The 21421-nt window shown below is 38.1% G+C and overlaps 1 protein-coding gene across 1 annotated transcript in view; it reads right to left on the bottom strand.

Moving 5' to 3' along the window:
* ROBO1 (roundabout guidance receptor 1) overlaps positions 1-21421 on the bottom strand; it is a 689994-nt gene that overhangs the window by 88245 nt on the left and 580328 nt on the right. Inside the window, exon 5 of the mRNA XM_009274513.1 lies at positions 453-573. Within this exon, the coding sequence (XP_009272788.1) occupies positions 453-573 (121 nt within the window). The remainder of the gene's footprint in view (positions 1-452; positions 574-21421) is intronic.

Raw genomic sequence — 21421 nt, 5'->3', positions numbered from 1 at the left:
AGGAACTATCATTAGGATCACTTGAACAAGTAGACCTGTTGTATCTTTGCAACACTCAGTATGCACAACTATAAATGAAAGGATAATTATTTAGAATAGAAATTTAGAATAATTCTGATTTTCTTCAACGAGAGGGAAAAATCAAGCCTCTGCTTCTTAGTGATGTTAATTTTTGTTTTGCTATTATTTTACAATACTGATCCAGTCGGTGGACACTGGAATTATTTTCAGTTCGAGAACTAAGAAAGTGTCTTCCAACCGCAAAAACAGTCCAAGGTGGATTGCAAAGCCATTAACTGCCACCCATTTGCTAGAACACAACCATGACAAAAACATTTTCAACACAGACACTGAAAAGGAAATAGATGAGAATGATCCTTAATAAAAGGCTTACTAGGAAAAACAAAAGCTGGACATTTTCATTAACACAGTCTTAAAGGAGGAGTTCTTACCTAAAACAGTGAGCTCCGCAACTTCACTTTCACGTTCTCCAACCATATTTGTTCCAACACAAACATATTTGCCAGCATCATTCTTTCTTGTGTATGTGATCATAAGCTTTCCTCCTCTGATCTAGGACAAATCAAGGACAATAAAAAATACTTTAATATGAACTAACGATTTAATAATATTTATTAACTTGAAAAAGGTTTTGTTACAGATAAGGAAAAAAACAAGCTATCAGTGATTTTCCAAATCACACAAAAAAGTGAAAAAAACAAGAATTACTATTAACCTAGTTTCCTTCTCGTATGCAAAAAGCTTGCCTCTTAGTTTTACATCAGTATTTTAAAATCTCTCAGATTTGGACTCCTATCACTCTTTTCTTCATTCTGCGGAAGGTAGTACTGGCTGTTCAACAGCCTGTTTAATGCTCGTTGGCCAGAAGGACTACAATTCCTTCCGATGTACTGCTGCAGTTTGATATAATCAGGTGGAGAGGAAAAATTGGCACTAGACATAAATCCCATTTTGACATCAAGTGCTGTAATTACTTTTTCTTGACAAGAAATACGTGTACGTTATCCTGCCATTGGTCATGCTTGTTATTATTCATGAATTTTGTGTTTGTTTTGGTTTTCATTTCTAAAGGAAGCAAAGGAAATTTTTTATTCTTTAGTTCTTCACCTTTAAATAAGTAATTTTAAAGGCTGATAAGCAGCTGGGCAGAAGCAATTAAATCCTTACTGGGAAATGAATAACGTTCTGCTCTTAATTCTGAATTCAGTTTTTGGAAGATAATGGAATTCCAATAACCCCAAAACATACTTCCCCTTTGTGATTCCAAATCTTATTATTTTGTTTTAAAATATATATTAAATGCATACAAAAATATCTGATCTTCCTTTAAAAGTATTTATTCTCCCATTTGATTGACAAAATGGTTGAACAAGTTTCAAAGTTCACCAAAATGCAGCAAAATTTGTGTAGGCAACTGAATATGTTTACCATAAAAACCATGTTTACTTTAATATACAAAAATGTTACTTAATTACATTAATTACATTTTTAAGCGAACATATGCTTGTAAGTCCAATCACATACAAAAACCACTGCAGTTCAAGGCATGGGTGGAAGTAAACAATAAATAAAAGCCACATATGAAGCTACAAGAAAGGGTCTAATGTGGTCAGTGAAAAGGAGGAGAGTGTTCTCAATATGAGGTATTTTGCTTAACTTGCCTGCAGCTAGAAATCTATCCCTGAAAATTTGACATCTTGAGCAGTGTTGGGCTCTTATTATCATTGTAAGATGTACGCACACAAAGATGACAGTCAGTTATTAAGATAAATGCACATGCACATGTAACGTAGATAGTGTTGCATACAAATTTCATTCTGTTGCCTTTGGCACTCGTTGTTTGAGAACAGAAAAGATACGTCCTTTATCATCCAGAAATCTAGTAATGCTGAAATTTCAATGGGGATTTGAGGCATGATGAATGAAAAAATAAAGGTGACCTGCAAATACACATTTTTCAAGAATCTGCGTGCATTTTTAGATGGCTGACCGCCTGAAATGGTAAGTACGGGAAGAGAAAGTAACATATAACTAAAAGTCTATCTATATTTATTCCTTTTTACATCTCCCTAAATCACAGAAAGCTATTTATTTCCAATTAATCTATGCAAAGGATCTAAAAAAACAATTTTAGAAAGATTTCCAAATGTATTTTGGGGTATTTGTATATCCAGATATATATGCAGGAATACATACTTTTCATGTATATCAATATTGAATGCACTGGATTTAACAAACATATTTACATATCACAAGAATTTACCAACTCAGCTGATTATTTCAAACCCATGTAAACTGAAAGCAGTGATTTTCATACATGTCTTAAGAGCTTAAGTCCTACTGATGTTCAGTAGCACTTGTGCTCCTCTGTGATTTTGGCACTTAAGAAAATCCCATTCAAACTCATTAAAATACGACACAACTGTGTATTTTGCACAGATTGTAACCTCCAGCAAGAACTAACCTAGGAATTTCTTCTAGGAATCACCACAAAACTCTTTTCAAAGCATAGATGGAGAGAAGCATTAAAGCAGAAACATTTGAACAACTGAAAAATCATTGAAAGCTGCTTTTCTTCCAAGTTATTTGAGATTTACATAAGGAAGGAGAGGCAGAGGAAACATTCCCTCATGGGCGTTGCGGCAGACTTCCAAAGACATGACGTGCCTACTGAAGGAAGCTGTGCTTCCAAGATGGAATTCTGAATGTATTGGGTTTATTTTTCCTAGGGGCTTTCCTTTGTTGATCTTGTTTGTTTGTTTGTTTTCCATAAAACAGAAGAAGAGTTTAGAACTTTAGCTACAGTGATGGCTACGCCACATTAAATTGTGATGAATTACACAGTTACAATAAAATGTACCACAAGTGCATGTGGAATTACATATGTCTGTAACTAGAGCATTCACAGATGGCTAGAAGAAAGCGTACTTCCGCTGTTGGGTCACTACCCAAGTTTTCCATTAAATTTTAACAATTAGGTACCCACCGTCTCAGTAAGATTGATCAAGCCCTTCTATTTATTAACAAGACATTGCAAATCAAATCTGTAGCTATGACACATTTACATTTTATATGTGCAATGTTTGCCACATTTTCTCTCAATAGGAAATGCTAGAAATACCTATGGGCTATAGACCAATGGCTTTAACTAACAAAGTGCACAATGAAATACATGCATGTGAATTTTGGTAGGAACACATAAATAACCACTGCTAGATTTCTGTCTTACTAAGTTCGTATCCAGTAACCCAGTACTATAGTTCATATCCAGTATTTAGAGCAGTAAAGAGCCAAATCACCTTTTGGGGTCAGTATTTGAAACCATGCGAATTAGAACTATTCATAGTCTGTGGAAACTTAACAGTTAATCAAGGTGTTTTCATTTGAGTGTTTTGGCTCTTCTTCTTACATTTGTGCCCCTGCCCCAGAATACACCAGCTGGACTTTATAGTAGCAAACGATATAATGGTTTGAAAAAGTGACAGGCAGGGTAAGGTTTCATCTCAAACCTCCAGAAGAGCTGTTACCATACTGAACACAAAGAGAAGTCCTTTCTTCCTAGTAAACAAGATATACCCAACAGTTTTATTACACTACTCTGGTAGATACTGCATATCATGGGAAAATAATTGCTTTGCTAACTGCCAAAGCTTTAAGTCCAATTTTGAAAAGATGGAAGGAAGTATCATGTTTCATTTATACAGAAATGATGCCAAGGCACTTTTTGACTTTTCACGCCTCTTCAGGATTTTGTTCTGTTCTGTGCCTCCCAGCAAATTTATCAGGGCTGTGCAAGCAGAGAATACGGGAATAGTACTGAATACTGATGAGAGAAAAAGATTGTGATCAGTGGTTCACAGATGATCTTCAGTTGCCTGTAACATGTACGGATTGTTGTATGTACTTTAAGAGAATATATGATAGCATGGTGACTTACAAAGACTTACTGAAAGCAATTTTCTATGACCTGCGTGCCTGACCATATTTTGCTCCTCATGAGTAAATTGTTCATTCAAGCAAGTCCACTTCATTTATTTCTTCAAACAATAGTTGGAGATGTTCATACAGAAAACTCTAGGCACCCACAGAGTTAACTAGGTCCAGAATTGTAAATTATGGCCACCCAGCAGCAAAAAATCATATACAAATAATGAATCAACTCGGTCAGCCAATAAATCAAATCCATAAAAACTTACCCAGGGGTTCTACAACATACCACCAAGTGTTCAGTATAGCTGTACACATATGTATACTTATCCTAAGACCACATTTTACATACCTATGCGTGTTGTGTGTGGTGTGTAGATTTCTGTATGTATAAATCCATACCCATCTATCTGTGTTAAGAAATATTTTTATGTATCTGGGTGATTCATTTACTTTTCACAGAAATGTGCTATGTTATATGAGAAAGAATGAAGCCATGACAGAAATGCTCGGAAAGTCCAAATATAAAGGTGACTGGCATTTTTTTTACTTTCTTTTATCTCCTAGTTTCATTCTATTTAATAAAAGAAATCTGCTCCGTTGCAAAATAATTCTAAAGCAAACTTAAATCCATAAGAAAGAGAAATTTAGACTGCAGAGTGAAATACTGACCTCTGATTGTATGGCCAGGGTTTCTGCATATGTAATATCACACATTTCACATATTTCAGTCTTCTACAGTACAGCATACATAATATCACATTTTATTTAAATGAAATGTGACATGCATGTGACATTTACCTGTCAGACACAGTCTGCTTTAAAAAAGTGTACCATCTAATTATAAAAGACAATTATAAAAGAAAAGGAAACAGTTAACAAACAAGGCGAGTACAGGCAATTGTAATTAATAGCGTCGTCAATGGTAGATACAAGTAAAATGGAGCTTTTATTTCTTAGTTAGGAAACACAGAGTTTACTCATTTCCCTCTATGCAGTCTAGCATCCCAAAACAGATTAGTATATCCATATTATGACTTATCATTGCAGCATAGACTGTAAGCCATGGAATGTCAGCAATAGAAGACAACTTTGCCGTTTTAACGAAGTTGAGGAAAAAAGAGTAAAAATTAATACCTGTCTTAAATTTTTATTTAAAAATGTGTATCTTGTTCCAAGCCTTGTGAATCCCATGTATTCTTCCCTACCTATTATAGCATGCTTAAATATCAGACACTAGACATCAAAATGTGTTTGGAATAGGTCTTCAACAATGATTAAAGTTTTTTCTTGTTCAACTTCAAAGTTCAGACAGAGGGGTCTGTCCCGCTTTTGGTTCCATTCTTTGGGACCCCAGGAGGGTACGTGCTGCCTCCTCCAGATCAAACACACCAAAAATTCTATTTGAAAGAAGTTTAAAACATACTTTCAAGTGGTCTTCCTGTGCCGTAAATCAGTCATGACAAAATGCAAGGCAATTGTTCCTCCCTACCATACAGACCAACAAAACAGTCTTGCAATGATGACAGGCCTGAAGGTAGAGTCTGTAAAGGATGGCGCAAAATGCATAGGAAGATAGCTTTACTTAACAAGAAAGAGCATTTGAGGTACATAAAATGACAATAGATTCAAGCTGCTGCTTCTGGCACCCCTGCCAATCTGGCCAGGATACATCAGAGCCAGAATCGGATTCAAGTCCGCTCATGAGACTGCCTCATTATTAATGGCTGTATCTACAAGAAGATGGATATCTACAAAGGCTTAAGGTTTATCTGTGTCCTGAATTGTTTGGTGACTTCAGAGGGAGCTGAGGGTTATGCAGCACTTGGCATTATCACAAGACACCAAATATCAGAATTACCTTATGTGTTTGATACTTCACCCAACTAACAAGATCATGGAAACAGCCAAAATATATGCAGAATGTCATAAATCAACTTCAGAAAAGAAAAATCCATACCTCAGCATATACAATTTTCAGAAGTTTAAAATTGTAACAATCCCAAACTTACTTTCTACAAACATTTGGCTTTTGTTAATCACAAAGGAAGATTTAATTCAAAATAGGCCGTATTGGCTCACATTAATCAGAACTAATTTCTGAACAGCCAGCCATGTTTATATGAAAATATTTGAACCAGTAAAATACTTTCCTGAAACGTTTGCACAGCTATGGCACAAAACATTTACTATGTAATACTTCCTTTCTTATTGTAAACCAAGATTAAAATCCTCCTACAACAAAAGCATGTTACAACTACCTTCATGGCCTTAAATCAACTCTCCTCCCAAAAATTAAAAAAAAAAAAAAAAAAAAAAAAAGTAGCAAACACTTGCTTCAGAAACTGCTTTTCACAATGCTATTTACTGAGTACAGAAAACACACTAACCTTAACTAATAGGCAACACATAAGCACATCCTATGGGTCAGTAAAAAATATATAGAACTGACCAATCTTTCTGCAACACCCAAAGAAAGCCCAACTGAGCCCAACATGGGAACAACGTGCATGTAATGACAACTACAATATTTCTGTAAAACTGTAAATTTAACCTCATGCACGAATCTCCCCTGGATGCACTGGTGCATATATAGCTTTCATTGCTATCAGTGATTGAAATCAGAAATAAAAGTGAACTTGAACTGAACTCGGTGTTTGGTATGTCTTCATTTCTCTCTCCTTAAGCAAGTCAGATGATTTGAAGTATCTGTTATACAGGACTTTTCAGCATCACTACCACTGTATTATTTACACACCTCCAAGGATAAAATCCCAGACCAGCTGGGGTTAATTTGCCACACAAAATCTCTCAGTTTTTAATTATGTTACCTAAAGTATCACAAATGTAATATGGAAAAATAATCCTAACAAACCACAAATTTTAAAACATATAAAAAATTCCTACCTGGTAACCATAAAAGAAACAACATAGCCCAAATCTACAGAGGAATTTAGCAGCCTATTTCCCCCTGAGAGTGCCTACACTGCAAAAGACAGACGCAAGGCCACTCTGCGGGGCTGTGTCAAAAAGTCACCGAGAATGAGGCCAAGGGCGGTTTCAGACCAGCTCTCCAGGGACCACAAGGGCCCATTTACACGACCAGACCAGACTCTGCAGTGACTTTGCATGCTGCAGAGTACACCTAAACCCTGCAGACAACACTGGGGGGTGGAGGGGGGAGGAGTACCACCACCATACCATTTCAGAGGAGTATGGACTCTGCTGCTGATTTCAAGGGGATTTAAGTTCCTAACTGTCACTGTCTCTTCTAAGCCTGGAGTTAATGTTGGCAGGGCAATGACATGGATTTAAGACAACTCGATATCATGGGGTGTATTTCGATGATAGGAAATCTCCTACTTTCCCCTAAGGAAAGAGGAGCTGTGCAGAGCACGAGTCTCCAACAGCAGAGTCCTAACTTTCAACTTCAAAGCTTAGAAGCATGGGTCGATAAAACTTCACTAAGACTTGTAATCTGATGAAAGACATTTCTCAGAGTGCAGCTCTCTCGCAGCCATTGTGCCAAAATATGGGATTTTTCAAGGTCCTGATACAGTGTTTCCTAAAGGGAACTGTTCTGAGAGGACTCAAGTTATCAAGAGCTTTGAAGTAGACGTTCATAGCTCCCACAAGAAATTGAAAGGCCTTTAACATGCAAAACCAAGGTTCTCCTAGACTTAAAAGTACAATTGTGAAACACCACCACCACCACCACAATCATCACAGTCTGAGAAGAGAGAACAGAAATAAAAAAGGATTATCCAAAATTTCTCTCTTGGCATGGGTTTGTGTGGTGGGTCATTATTTTCAGCTTTGGCTTCAGTCATTCAGTGACCTTCTGCAATGCAGCAGATTTGGCTCAGACTCCCACTTGCCTGGAGGAGAAGGCACATCCCCTCTGAGACTGGCTGTCCACTGCTGGCTCCTCACTGAAGGGGATGCGAATCACAGGCTCTGGGCTCCTTCCCGTGACCATTGCATTTCCTGCACTTGATTGCCTGTGAAAGCTTTCCTCCCTGGAGCTGGCACAGCAGATTCCCAAGGGAAGAAGGAATTTCTGTCTTCCTCTGGGGGTAAACCTGAGCCCTTTATGGCATAGAATACAAACTGAGAACCAAACTAAGCAAATAAAATTTGTCACAGGTGGCAAAAATGCAGTGGATTCTTTCATACATTTCCAAGTTAGTATTTTGACCGTTTTAAATCTTGAGACAGATTTGACTTCTCATTCAAAACGTTTTCTTTCAAAACTTTACAATCAGGTTTACTTCCAAAGAAGAGTTGCCACTACCAACTAAGCACTACAGATACACAAATATTTTGCAAAATGTAACCTTCAAAAAATATGCAATGTTTTATAACATAAAGACTAAAAAACTGCTGGTTCTCTGACTTTTGACCAAGATGACTTGTCATAGAAATGAGACCATGCTTCAAAAAAAAGCACATAAACCTGGCTTAAGTTTCTATTGCATTTATCTCTGAGTCTAAGCTTAGTAGAACTCTAACTTTTATACTAAGACTATGCTGGACATACAGAGTTGTGAAAACATTAAACCTTTCACATCATTTGTTTAACACTTTCAATAAAAAGAACACATGCACCACATCGTTCATTTTTCATGAACAGTTAAACACAAAAGTCATATATTAATCTGCCACATTTCACTCTTCCATCAGCAGTCACTGCAGCTCTTGTGACTGCAGCACGTGCAAATCATAAATCACAGATTTCCTTTTATTTTTTGTGGTCACACACGAGCTTTGTGCTACAGGACTGAGGTAAAAACCTGCAGTCACAGGCAACCACAAGCAAATCTGACTGTAACTTTCATGCTTGGAAGATGCTAAAATTTAAACTTACCAAGAATAAGGAGGAGAATGCATGCACAGAGAGGTAAAGATCAAATCCCCCAATTTCCCCAGCCCACACAGCAGCCCTGCGTCATTATTTTCATTCATCAACTTTAGATCCTCCAGACGGACTCAACAGGCAGTGAGTGACCTGCAGATCTCAGTCTGTTCACAAATGTTCAGCCCTCTGTTGCACAGGGGACTATACAACATAAGATGATCTTTGGCAACAGTCAGTGAAGCCAGGAGCTTCTTGGAGTTTCTGTTACTCTTAAAATAAGCCAGCACAGGTTGCAATCAAGCAGAACAAAGCATACACTGTTCCCATTCTCTATATGTATTGGTATCATTGCCCCCTGATGCTCACACATTTCCCATCGCCATCCTTTAACTGTGATACCCTCTGAGGGCTACTGCTAGGCTTGCCACTGAGAAATACGGCTCCAGTGGCAGCAGGAACAGGCTGCCTACCGGCCCTGATCTTCCCACTCAGCCCTTGCCTTTGGAGCAGCAAACGGCTTACCGCTCTCTGTGTGTGTAAATGGAAGCGGTTACAGTGTGAATAGCCAAGGAGACTGAAACGACCGAAGCCTGAAGAATGGTGCCTCTCCCCTTGCCCCTCCTGCAGCCGCTGGCTCTTGTCTGCTCGCAGTTGGGGGCTGCCCGAGCTATTCAGGGGGGCTCTGGAGCCCTGCTGGGATAATTGCTTCCTTTGTAGCAGTTCCTTGCTATTCCTCTCAGATGCTACAGTGGGTTTAAACTCTTGGTACAATTTTTATTGTTGTTAAAAGGGTATTGTAAACTGCACCAATGGAAAAGGTGGAGAAAAAAAAAAAGTGGCTGGAAGGGGGGAGAAACTGTTCTGGACACTGGAAATATCAGCTGTTCAACTTTTTCCATTTGTATTTACAAAGCAAAGTAAACTATGACCTAGCTGGCCAAGTTCTGTATGGAAGTTAGTGTCTCCTATTTGTGGCAGTTTGCTATTGGTGGAATGGGCTTGTGAAATGGCAGAGAAATTGAAATTACTCCGCACTTTCATTTTCCCAGTTTTTCTTGTGGCTGCGTGCACGCCTTTTTTTAAACTAGTACTATCCTAACGTAAATAAGAAACTTTGACGTCTTCTGTGTGAGCAGTGTAAAAACACATAATGAATAGGAAGTGATCTTTACAGAAAACTAAAAGCGTTACCTGATCAGCTTTCAGTTCCTTTGGTATGAATTACCTTTTTTATGACGGCAACAGGAAGTTAAAAACTGCAGTTGCATTCCCATAGTAAACTTTCCTCCCTAAGAACACAGAAACAGCCACCCTACGCTCCTAAAACAGATACAAACCCAAACGTTCAGTCTGAAGTAAACACTTAACTTTTGAAGACATTGCTTTTTCTTTGCCAGCTACTCAGCATGACAAACAGAAAAGAAGATACACCTTTGTATTTAAAAGGCTCATCGACCTAACATCCTGGCCAAATTTTTCAAAAGCAAATGGCAAAAGGTAGGAGTCCTTGGCTGCTGGGTAAGGTAAGGGGCCGTCAACACTTCTGACTATCAGATGGATGGATTGACATGCCCAGGGAGTCGAGTTTGCAACTCCACTTTCAAAATCTGGTCCTGAATGCACATCACCGAAAGGCGCTGCCTGTAGCCCATGGCATGCAAAACAGTGCGTGCCATCCTGAACGACTGGGGACCATTTTCAAATGGGACGAGTAAGAGCTGCCCTCAGCTGGAGCCCCACCAAGGTCTGAACTCCCCACTCCTGAGCCACTCTATGACTCTAATCAGCGCCCCAAATACATAAACATATTTCTAGGAAAAATATTTATGACTGGCATTTCTCTGTGTTGTTCCTGTTACTGCAATTTTTTCCTTTGCTGACATCCTTCCCATGCTGATGCACCTCAAGGAAAATTAAGAAAAATGATGCAAAAACACACACTAAAAAATGCTGGGAAAAGTTGATGCATGTGAACAGCCAGGGAAGACAGTATTTAAAGGACTATCCTGATAGCATCTATGCAAACAAAACACCTTATCAATAAGCTTCCTTAGTCTTCTTACCTCCTTTTCCAACACAAACAAACATTAACAGGATCTACCACTACTGCAATATGTAAACAAATTTCAGAAGGTCACATCAGTACCCTGATGTCTGCACCAAGGTATAATATTACAGAAAATTTTGTTAACAATAAAGTTCACCCTTTTTTATCTTAGAGGATACATGTGTTCCAACGCAGGTTTTGCTTATTTATGTCCAGAAAAGGTAAAGAAATGATACTTGCTACCCTTGCAAATTCATTTTTAATGGAAGACTAGTAATGGCGTTTTCAAACCCTAAATAGAGAAAACTTCCAGAAATTAAGGGAAAAAGTTCTAAAACCCCTCAAGCATTATAAGCATAAAAACAAAATAGTCAGCTGAATTAAGATTTCATCAACTATGCATTGTACTTTGCATTATACTATTAGGCATTATACTTCATGTACTTCATACAGACTTTTTCTAAGACAGCCATATTGACTTTTTTGAAGAAAAAAGAAAGCCAAAGTCTACTGAAGACCGAAGTCAGTCATGACCAAAAAAGTCAGAACTCTAGAGAAAGTTTGATATAGAGGGAAAAAAAGTGTTCTGATGATTAGCTTCACCTTTCAAACAGTTCCATGTGTTACGACACATTTGACAAAAGTGCCATAAAATCTCAAGAAGTTTCATCCTTTGACAAGATCCACTTTCAGGCTGTTTTGCTTTAGTGGTTTCAGCGGATTGCAGTGAAATGCTCCGTGTTCTCCCCAGACCTAAAGTTTGGCAAGAAATGTTTGGTGGAATACAATATGAATATTTCTACTGTATTTCAGAAAAATGCTTAAATAGTCCTTCAACTTCTGAATACTGAATTCTAAATACTGAAATTCTGGAAAATCCTATTAGATTTTAAACTTTTGTTCAAGACCTGTAAGAACTAAAGCATAAATGCTGTACTATAGATATTATTACTGACACTTTCAAACATCCATGCAAAGAACAATCTGATATGCAGGCCATTCTATGCATAGAATATTAAAATATCCTATTTTCTGTATTTAGAGTTGCCCTTAATAACATGTTAGATTTTGATCTAGGCTCGTTCTGCTTACACAGCAAGCTAATTTCATAGCACGACTACCTGGAAACATACCACAAAGGTATGAGCTTATGATCCTAATGGTAACTTTTCAACAAATGCTTAGGAGAAATTCACCTTGAGGCAGAGGACTAGGACTGGGCCTCTGCTGAGCCTGACATACTTGTAGCCCAAAGCAGCAACTCTGTTCCTGAGACACAGGAGGAGGTAAAAACCAAAGCAGGAGGAGGAATTTAATGAGATGCACACTTCCTTGAGGAGTGGAAAACCAGAAGCTCATTAGGTGGGGATTTGGAAGAAGGTATACATACGAGATTCCATCAGAAATAAATTTTAGATGCTAAATTAATCAGCTAGGCATGTAGATATTAGAGTAGTTTGAAGTGTTGTTTCTTTTTCGGTATGATCATGTGGTTAAATAAACAATACTTTTCCTTTTCAGAAAGCTCTTCTGTGGCATTGTCAACCACTGTTCAAAAGCTTCCAAAGGGAAAAACCATGGGATCACACCTAACTGGAGTTAACGTAGCTGTTACACTGACTATTATAAATTTCCAGACAAGTCTAAGAAGGAAAATGAGGTAATTCTAACTGAAAGGAATAAGTGATTAAAGGCTTGTTACCTAAAAGATTGTGTTCAGAAAAGAGAGGACAGAAGAGGATACAGCACTGTCCCATTTCTCAACTCTCTCAAGTGAATATATAGAGGGCAGAGAGTACCTTTGTATACAGTCTGAATGCTGCAGATAGGTACCTAAGTGTAATGCCTGTAGACCTATTTTAAAGTAAGGAGGAAAGAATACAAAGGTAAGACCTTGTAGACTACGTACCGTTTGGGATTAAAAGTAACCTCTGCAAGTAGCAGAAAAAAAATTGCATTGGCATTCTCCACTGTACCTGAATAAACAGATCATCTTTACCTTACAAAACTTTCCAACATTAGCTAGTGTTCATTCTCCAATGAGAATATACGGAAGTCACATGAAACAATGTAAGAGAGAGAATAAAATGGATTTTGGTATCTAGTCCTTTCATTATTTCACAAACACAAAACTGATGGCCATTAACAGTATCCAGAAGTAGATATGGCCAATCAAATGGCCTATGTGTTTTATCAGAGGACAATCTTGAAAAAATATGACCTTTGCTAACAGCACATTTATAGGGTACAATGTATCAAAATAATGAATTTTAATACATATTTGGAAAATCTGTGTCAACAGGCTTCTTTTATAAAAGAACTCCCTTGGCTAGATATCAGTCCCACTGACAAGAACAGTATTTGCAAATATAATTTTCCAGGTTAGCAAATCAAAACCCATTTTAATGATAAGAGGCTAATTATCCAACATGGTACTTTGGTAGGATACCTTGGTAGGACAATTCCAAATAAACAAAGTGTCCTTAACCTGTCCGTAACTAGAACTGATCCCACAAAGCCGATACTTAGTGATGTCCTTCTGTCTATCACCACATACTCTTTTGAACTGTGCAGCTATGTGGTATTGTAAGCAACAGTTCTGGTATAAATCTGCCCGTTTTCAAATTTAAAAAGAAAATGCTTCCTCACCTTATTATTATTGCTTATAACCATAGAGTTGTTATTTTAATAATTTAGGAAAAACAGGGATAAAGCTGCAAGTTTTAAAATTTTACATCTATTTTTACACAAAACTAGGAAGAAACATAACTCATTCTCAAAAATCATCAAAACTTGCCCCTACGAAACAGCAGCGTGAGACTGAGGCTTCTGTTTCAGTTATCTGAAACAGTGTAGGTTGATAGAGGCTCCAAATGAACAGGCATCACGAATATCACAAGCTGTAATGATGTGTTAACCTTGGTGACAGTCAGAACAGAAGGGTCGAAGGTTCAGCTGGCATCCCTGGGGGTGATCCTTCAAGGTGAATTTGAGACTCATTGACAGGGCAGCACAGCAAAACTGACACTGCAGTCTAAGAAACGTATATGTTACAAGGATGAAGAACTGTCTTTTTCTTGAACTTTATCTTCATAGCAGTAGAAGAAATGGCCTTTGTTAAGACGGTTAATGCATGGAGAATACAGTTCTCCACCTGCTGAAATCCTAAAGGTGAACATTTTCAAAGGTTACCTTCTATTTTCGAATCAGAAATAATTAGCAAAGCAGGCTCGCAGGTTTATTTGCTCTGGTTACTCTAGAGCATAGATCTGGAGTATTTTGCAAATTTTAAAAGTTATTCCCCCATGTCCTACTTAAAATGTCCAGATCGCTAAAATTAAGATTTCCTCTCCCGCTGAAAAACCTGTTACAACCACCTACATTTGTTAGCTTCAAGAATAATTTATAAAGACAACCTCTTATACTGGTGGTCCAAAGCCTTTGATTTTGGATAACAAAAGTAGAGTTACAGCTGTCACCTCCAGTTGGGTAATTCCTAATATTTAAGAATCACAAACACAAGAGATACCAGCTAAACATATAACAAGGAAATTTTCTTAGCAGAAAGTGTCATTAGGACAAAAATGAGAATGAAAATGGAGTATGTCCATAAAACTCCAGCTGGCAAAGGGAAAGTAACTTAATGACAAACAAGCCGGTAACAACAAAAAGTGAAGGAGCAACAACAGCAACAAAAAGATGAAGAATGTCAACTCATTTAGCACTTCAAAAAGGGGCTTCTCCCTTGCTATAAATTATACTATCTGCTTTCTTGGAAAGGGTGAAATAGTCTCAGTGAAGACAATGGTAATACTCACACTGTTTTCAGCAATGCCAGACTTTCACACTGAGAGTTGAGGATGTGTGCAAAGTGTATTTTCATGAAACATACTAATCATAGTCTTTGTGAATGCAAATTTCCCAGGAGTTATAATCATGCAAAGTACCTACTATAAAGACATTCCTAGTTTATTAATAAACTTTTGAGATCCTTGAGTACAAGGGACAATCATTTCAAAACCACTTTGATGCTTCAGCATGTAACTTGAATGGTAAAGAGATGTTTTCTTTAAAATAAAAGGAAATCTTGAAATATTTGCACCTGGGCTAGATCCTGCAAGTATTATACAGTCACAAACACCTAGAGTGGAGCATGGTCTGTGTATGTAAGTGAGAATATTACTCTACTGTTTTGTCTACAAAAAAAGAGCCTACTTATTACTTAGGATGTAATAACACTTTGCACTTTGGCAAAGTGGCACAACACAGTTTTGTTGCAATAGTGTCAGGCTGCTTTACATGTATGAATGAATTCAGTCCCACGACTCATGAAATGCTGAACAAGAAGTACTGAACAATTTCAAGGCTTGCCCAAAATCACACAGGAAGATTGCAGCAGCCCAGCAATCTGTTTTGCTTAGCTTGCAGACTTTCTACCTCAAGGCAATCTTTCCTTTACTGTACAGTAATTTTCTCTGTAGGAGAATGTTTTGCATCTCACTTTTAAAAACCATGTTGCAATGACTGTATAGTCTCATGGCAAAAACAGCTTATCTTTAATTCTGTTCGGTGTACAGGCCTGCCAGAAAGCAGAACCACTCATTCCTGGAGTCTGGAATATCTACCACGAACCATAAAATAGCTTCAATCAGATACCTGCAGCTTCTATGGTAACATTTTACCCTGAACAAGCAATTTTTTTCCTACTTGATTTGCATCAGGTCTTACTCCAAGAGAAATGCTCAAACTGAACACCAGAGTTCAAAGTAGTCCTAAGAGACAAATGACTCCAAATGAACGGGAAGAGCAAGATCTGCAGAGTCTGAAATGTGGGCTGTGGTGGAGGGAAGCCCAAGCCATCATGTCAACATCTTTCACTTTCAAAAACTTGGCATTCTGAATGGCATAGACACTTGGAAAAGCAATGATGCAAAATACATAAACTTACAGTTAAGAATTCTTGAGTCACGATCATTTTGTTCAAGGAACCAAACTTCACATTTTGTGAGGGAAGGCAAAGTTACTTAAGCATACATCTCTATGGATAGTTTCAAAATCGAATATACTCCATGTAGCACTAAAAATATTTCAAGATATACACCAGAGAAGTATTTCAGTTTCTCAAGTTTTCCTTTTTTAACAGCATTATTTTCCCTGGAAGGTTTGTGGGGTTTTTTCTCTCTTAAACTTATAGGGGGAAGAACTTACTCCCTTTTCCCCCTCTTATATCATGCAGCCAGAACCAGGAGGACTAGCAGAGGCAAGTAGACAACTGACAACAGCAGCAAAGAGAGAGGCAAAAGTGAAGCTGTTGCGTTAGAAGAAAATGAGTATAACTAGATCCAAGTATAACTAACCACCCACACTTCGACGTTAAATAAAAGAACAATCTTTAGGTGACCACATGCGAAATAGATTCTTGTTAGGTAATGATTTTTCAGGAGGAAAAAAGGATCAATTAACTGCTCAATGCAGCATGAGTATTAGCAAGAATTGTCTTACAGCTAGATAAGGAAAGAAAGTAGCTTTATTTTCTTTCCCTTTTAAGGAGGGCAACCATAAGAAGGCAGACTTGGTCCTGCATAATATTACACAGGAGTCTGGAATAACACCCTGCAATGTGTATGTTAGTCCCACACTATTGCACGTGGTGAATATCTGAACTTGGCAGTAAGTAATTGTGAGTATATTATTACCTGGAGAGAGAGAAGTACTCTGTTGGGTTGAGGAAACCCAAGAACTAAAAAATTATTATTTTTGAAGTGCTGTGATTTGGACTAGACTTTTCATATAACCAGAAGCATCACAGGAAACTCAGTAAGGCAAAACTATCCAAACAAAGTGAAATAAGCAAAAATGAAGTTGACAGAACTTTCAAAAAGTAGACCAAAAAATCAAAGCAAACCAAACAAGAAGCTCTAATCACTTACATCTGTTCAAGGCTCCAAAAATGGGCACTGTTCTTCTCTACTATTTTTATTCTACATTTTTCTTTTGATTATGAGAACATAATATGTGCAAACTCAGCACATAGATTGTTGAGGTTTTATTAAACATGCTTTTAGAGTTAGTGTCATTTTTACTTTACAAAACTAATTCCTAAAAAAAGCATGATACACAATAAAGTCTCAGTTAGCAGTTATCCGATATTTAGATTTTAAGCGACAACATGTGGCTGCTGCGGTGTGCAAGCGACTAGGAATATCAAAAATGCCAAGAACAATCAAATTTATAAGGTCCACTAGAGACTTTCAAGAACAAAAATGTACTTTTTTTTTTTCCTTTCCCTTCCCCCCAAATGGAGAGGGTGCCAGTGAACACAGTGAGGAGCTGCGTTGCTTCGCTTCACTGATACACACTTGCCACAAATAATACATTGATTTCTGTAGGATATTTATGTGTTAAAAGGTATTTCATGCTTTACTAATGGAAATATCTCCGTATACGAGTATAAAGTAAAAGTAAATACAGTAAAAAATAAAGTAAAAGGCTCACAGGTCCTGGAGTCTGCATGAAAGAACCTTGGAATGCAGAAAATTTCTAGTGCTTTTTTGTACATTTGATCTGTAGGGATCCTAAGTCCCATGTCCAATGGACTGAACTCTACTCTGAATGTGTTTTCTGCCTGTACAGCATGTGCATGCTTCCTAGTCTGAGTCCTAATGTTTGGTGTGTCAGATTCATAAAAGGTTTTAAAAGTTTGATTCTTCGAATATTGCTTTGCTTCTCATTGTTTTTGCCCATGACAAGGAACTGGAGAAGGCACACAGCACAGCAGTCCCTAAGGGGCTGGGAAGAACGGTGTCTCCAGAAATGGATTTTTAACTTCGAGGAGGATGTCCACACTCCACATGTAGGACTTCCACACAGCTGATGTAGGGAGGGGAGAAGAAAAATTAACTTTCTAAAGCCAATCTTCATCTTATAATATAAGCAAAGGCCCCTTTCCTGACTGCTTAAAAAAACTAACCAAACAAAAATGTTTCTTTTTCATTAAGAGAATAAAATGAACGAAGAAATAATTTCCCTCCCACATCCTTCTTCATCTCCCTTACCCATCCCAAAAAACCCCAACAACTAGACTGTCAGCCAAACAAAACAAAGAATTTACTTTCTCAGCATAATAAATCACCTTTGCTCCTAACTATTCAAATCATAAAGTCCTACACGCTCTGGATAGCTCAAGTAACCTAGGCTGAGATAACAACCACCTGTTTTTTTATTGTTTTTTAAGGAGAAGTTTCCCAGACTCCATTTCTATAATTTCAGATGGTCCCAGAGGTTCAAAACTCTCAATAAGCCATTCTACAAAGAAAATCCTGATAGTCTAATGTCTAGGCCTGTGGAAGTCTCAAAACTCAGATATCTAACACATACCCTATTTGCTGCAGGCATTTATTTTCTTTTACTATCTAGGTCATCAGTTCATGACTAGGAACAAAAGAAATCGGTGGAGAATTTTGACTCAGTGAGGAGTTTCCCAATTCCTTTAAGTCCACAGAGTATCTGCAAAAGAACTTCACTCGTCTTCACTTTACTTTTATATTTAAAAGTAGAAATCAGTGTAAAATAAAGTTGAGCATAGAAAAATACATACTTAGTTCACATTGAAGGAGTACTTTTCATTACTGCTGGGTGAAACAATACCGAGAAACCATAGTTATGCATGTCTAATACCTAACATTTTTAGTGGCGAGAAGACAAAATAGCTGAAGCAATGCACATCACTGATGCAAAGGAACATTTTTGAAAGTTGTGAGAAAAAACAGAAGGCACAGATACTCTTAGCTATAGGGACAACATGATCAGCGATAACTTGGTTTAAAATGCCAGCAATTAAATTACCATAATGAGCCTTTTAATCTAACACTGAATTATGATGAGTTTTAATTCCAGTAGTTTCGGTTAGTGTGAACACAGTCTATAAATCTCATAACCGCACACAGTAGGTTACACTACTACCAGGCATGCCCTTGGGAACACGAGGTCAGTTCGGTCCTAAATGCAAAATCGAGTCTCTGTGATAGCCAGCACAAGCCTACAGAACCTGGTGTTCTCCCCAGTCCACAGATGTTTGACATTGGGCCACCCTTTTGCCCTGCATCATGATGCTCCTTCCCTTTCCACTGATTCCACAGACCAATATTATCCTTTGGAGATGCGTATTGAAAAGACACATCACATCAAGTGTGAACCAATGCATGGTTTACCCTGTCCTACACTTTATTCAGCAACCTTGCACAGAAGATTCAGGGTTAATAATGAGCCATTTAAGCCTGTTAGAACAATGTCGGGCATTGAGCATGACTCAAACACTTTAGACTAACTGGCTAACGGGCTTTTTCCTCACCATTTTCTTGCAGCAAACATCACAGTAATGGAGAAAGCAACTTGTCTCCCAAAGAAGTATTCGGGACAGTTGACTGTGAGAGCTATAGAGAAGGAAGGGAATGTCCACACGGGCGTTTTCAGGCCATTTGCTTTGGCTTGGCACGTGGAGACTTCAAGCCAATGCAAGCTCATTTTGCCCTTACCCTCAGCGCAACAGAAGCTGTGTGGCCATATTAGTACAATACCGTGCCGGAGTGATCTAGCCTGTCTCTCAGCAGGGCTTATTAGCTCAGGCTCGGCGCCACATTAACCACTGCCATATGGCTTCTGGTCGATTCAAAGAGCGAACTGAATGAGCTCACATCTGCCTGACAAAGTCTGCATAACTATGCTCTTTAAAATGGCAAACCTGCAAAAAGCTGCGAGGAGAGAAGCTTGTAATGGGTTAGGATTTTCAATCCATGTTTACTTCAGTGCTTGTAGAAATACAAGCTGTTACTATTAACAGCTGTGGTCAGGGTTGGAAACTACTTGTGGATGTGTTAGAGATGAAAAGTTTTGTCTCAAAGAGCTGAGTCTGAAAAATGATGCGAGTATGGTAAAACTCCAAATAGGATGGAAGAAGAGAAAGAGGAAAACGAATAAAAAAATAAAAGTATGTCCGATATTTTCTCTTCCTTCTGTCAGCCCAGGCTATTAGTCAGATTTTTTTACAGCCTTCCAAGATGAGCAGGGTTCTCTGTAGAAGAAGGTAATGTTTTTTAGGGCTCAGCCAAAAACCCCACAAACAATGTACAAAACGATGCAACAAATGCTAATCAAAGATTAACGTACCACTGAAAACTGCTCAGATATGTCTGTGGTAATAAAAAAATGACACAAGAAGCAGCAGCGTAGCAGAAAATACTCTGAGAACTCTTTGTCTTAACACAGAAAGAGTGGTTGTGTCGACGTGGAAACTCGAGTGGTTTAGACACAGCAGGGGAAACTGCAGGCACGCAGAGAGAGTTGAGGAGGAAGATGGGAAAGGTGCCCTGATGATAATGCAGGAGACAACAGGAGTACATGTCATGGTCAGAACAGAAAACAAGGGAGACGATCCAGAAGACACATTTTGAATGATTTGTGGAGTCTGGAGAGCAGAGACACTCCAGCAGGAGCAACAGGGACCCTGAAACAGAGCTTTAAGCGTGAACACAGAAAAACAATGTCACATTTTGGAAACACTAAGAGCAAGAAACAGCAGGATTTAGAGCCGTTCTCACTATCCTCTGGGACAGCTGTGTGGTTCCAAATTATTTTTCACAATCTTTTACATTTTTTTCCCGCTGGGGTGCCACATTAACTCACAGCAGCTCCAGTTGTGTCGCCAGAGGAAGCAATGTTAATAGCAGAAGAAATATAAATCATTAGCAAAAACTACTCTTGATCCTTGAGGAAGCCACCATTGTAGGGATCAGCAGATGAAGGAAAAAGAAAGGTAGAGTGGGAAGCCAACCCTCTCAGGGAGAAACAGAAAGAGACAGAATTAAGAAAAAGGACTGGGAAGAAAGGAAATTGCTGGGGGGCAACAAATATGTATTGGGAATCAGAAGAAAAAATACACTTCTCTTCCTAACCCTCCTGGGGCATATAGGAAATTGCTGCCTGCCCTTTAATCTGCCCCAAAAAAGAAAAACAATTAAAATGAAATAAAACCCTGAACTGTAGGTACTTGCTCCCTCTTTCCCCTCACCCCCATTGCTTTGTGTGCTGTGTACCCAGGCCATGATCTTTCATGCAGTTCTCCATAGGACAGACTATGTTACCAGAAGCATTACATCTTCTACAGGAATATGCATTCTTTTGCTATGTATCTAAAATACATAATTTGGGGAGATTAAGATGTTTAAGAGATTAATAAATTAATGAAAAAAAAGAGAAGGCCAGAAAAAAAAAAAGAGAAGTGGAGAAGAAAGAAATAAGGATAAACATCTTGAATTAATTTGGAGTGGCATCGTACCAGCACGGTTTGTGTCAGGAGCATAACTGTTTTAAAGGGTTAAGACTGTTACTCCTGCACAGCACACAGCAACAAATGAGATCAGTTTTTGTTTCCTTTTTCTTGATTCACCTCCCCTCTGCAATTTTTCCCACTGCAATTTAACTTTGGAAGGAAAGGCCCCTTTGCTAAATAGCGAATTAATTTCTGCTTTTTCCACTGTTCCCTCCAATACAAACAACCCTTTCTCTTTTCC

The sequence above is a fragment of the Aptenodytes forsteri genome, unplaced genomic scaffold, assembly GCF_000699145.1.
Source record: "Aptenodytes forsteri isolate BGI_AS27 unplaced genomic scaffold, ASM69914v1 Scaffold207, whole genome shotgun sequence".
NCBI lineage: Eukaryota > Metazoa > Chordata > Aves > Sphenisciformes > Spheniscidae > Aptenodytes > Aptenodytes forsteri.
Note: the sequence above shows the minus strand (reverse complement) of the source record. Positions and strands in the feature narration are given on the sequence as shown.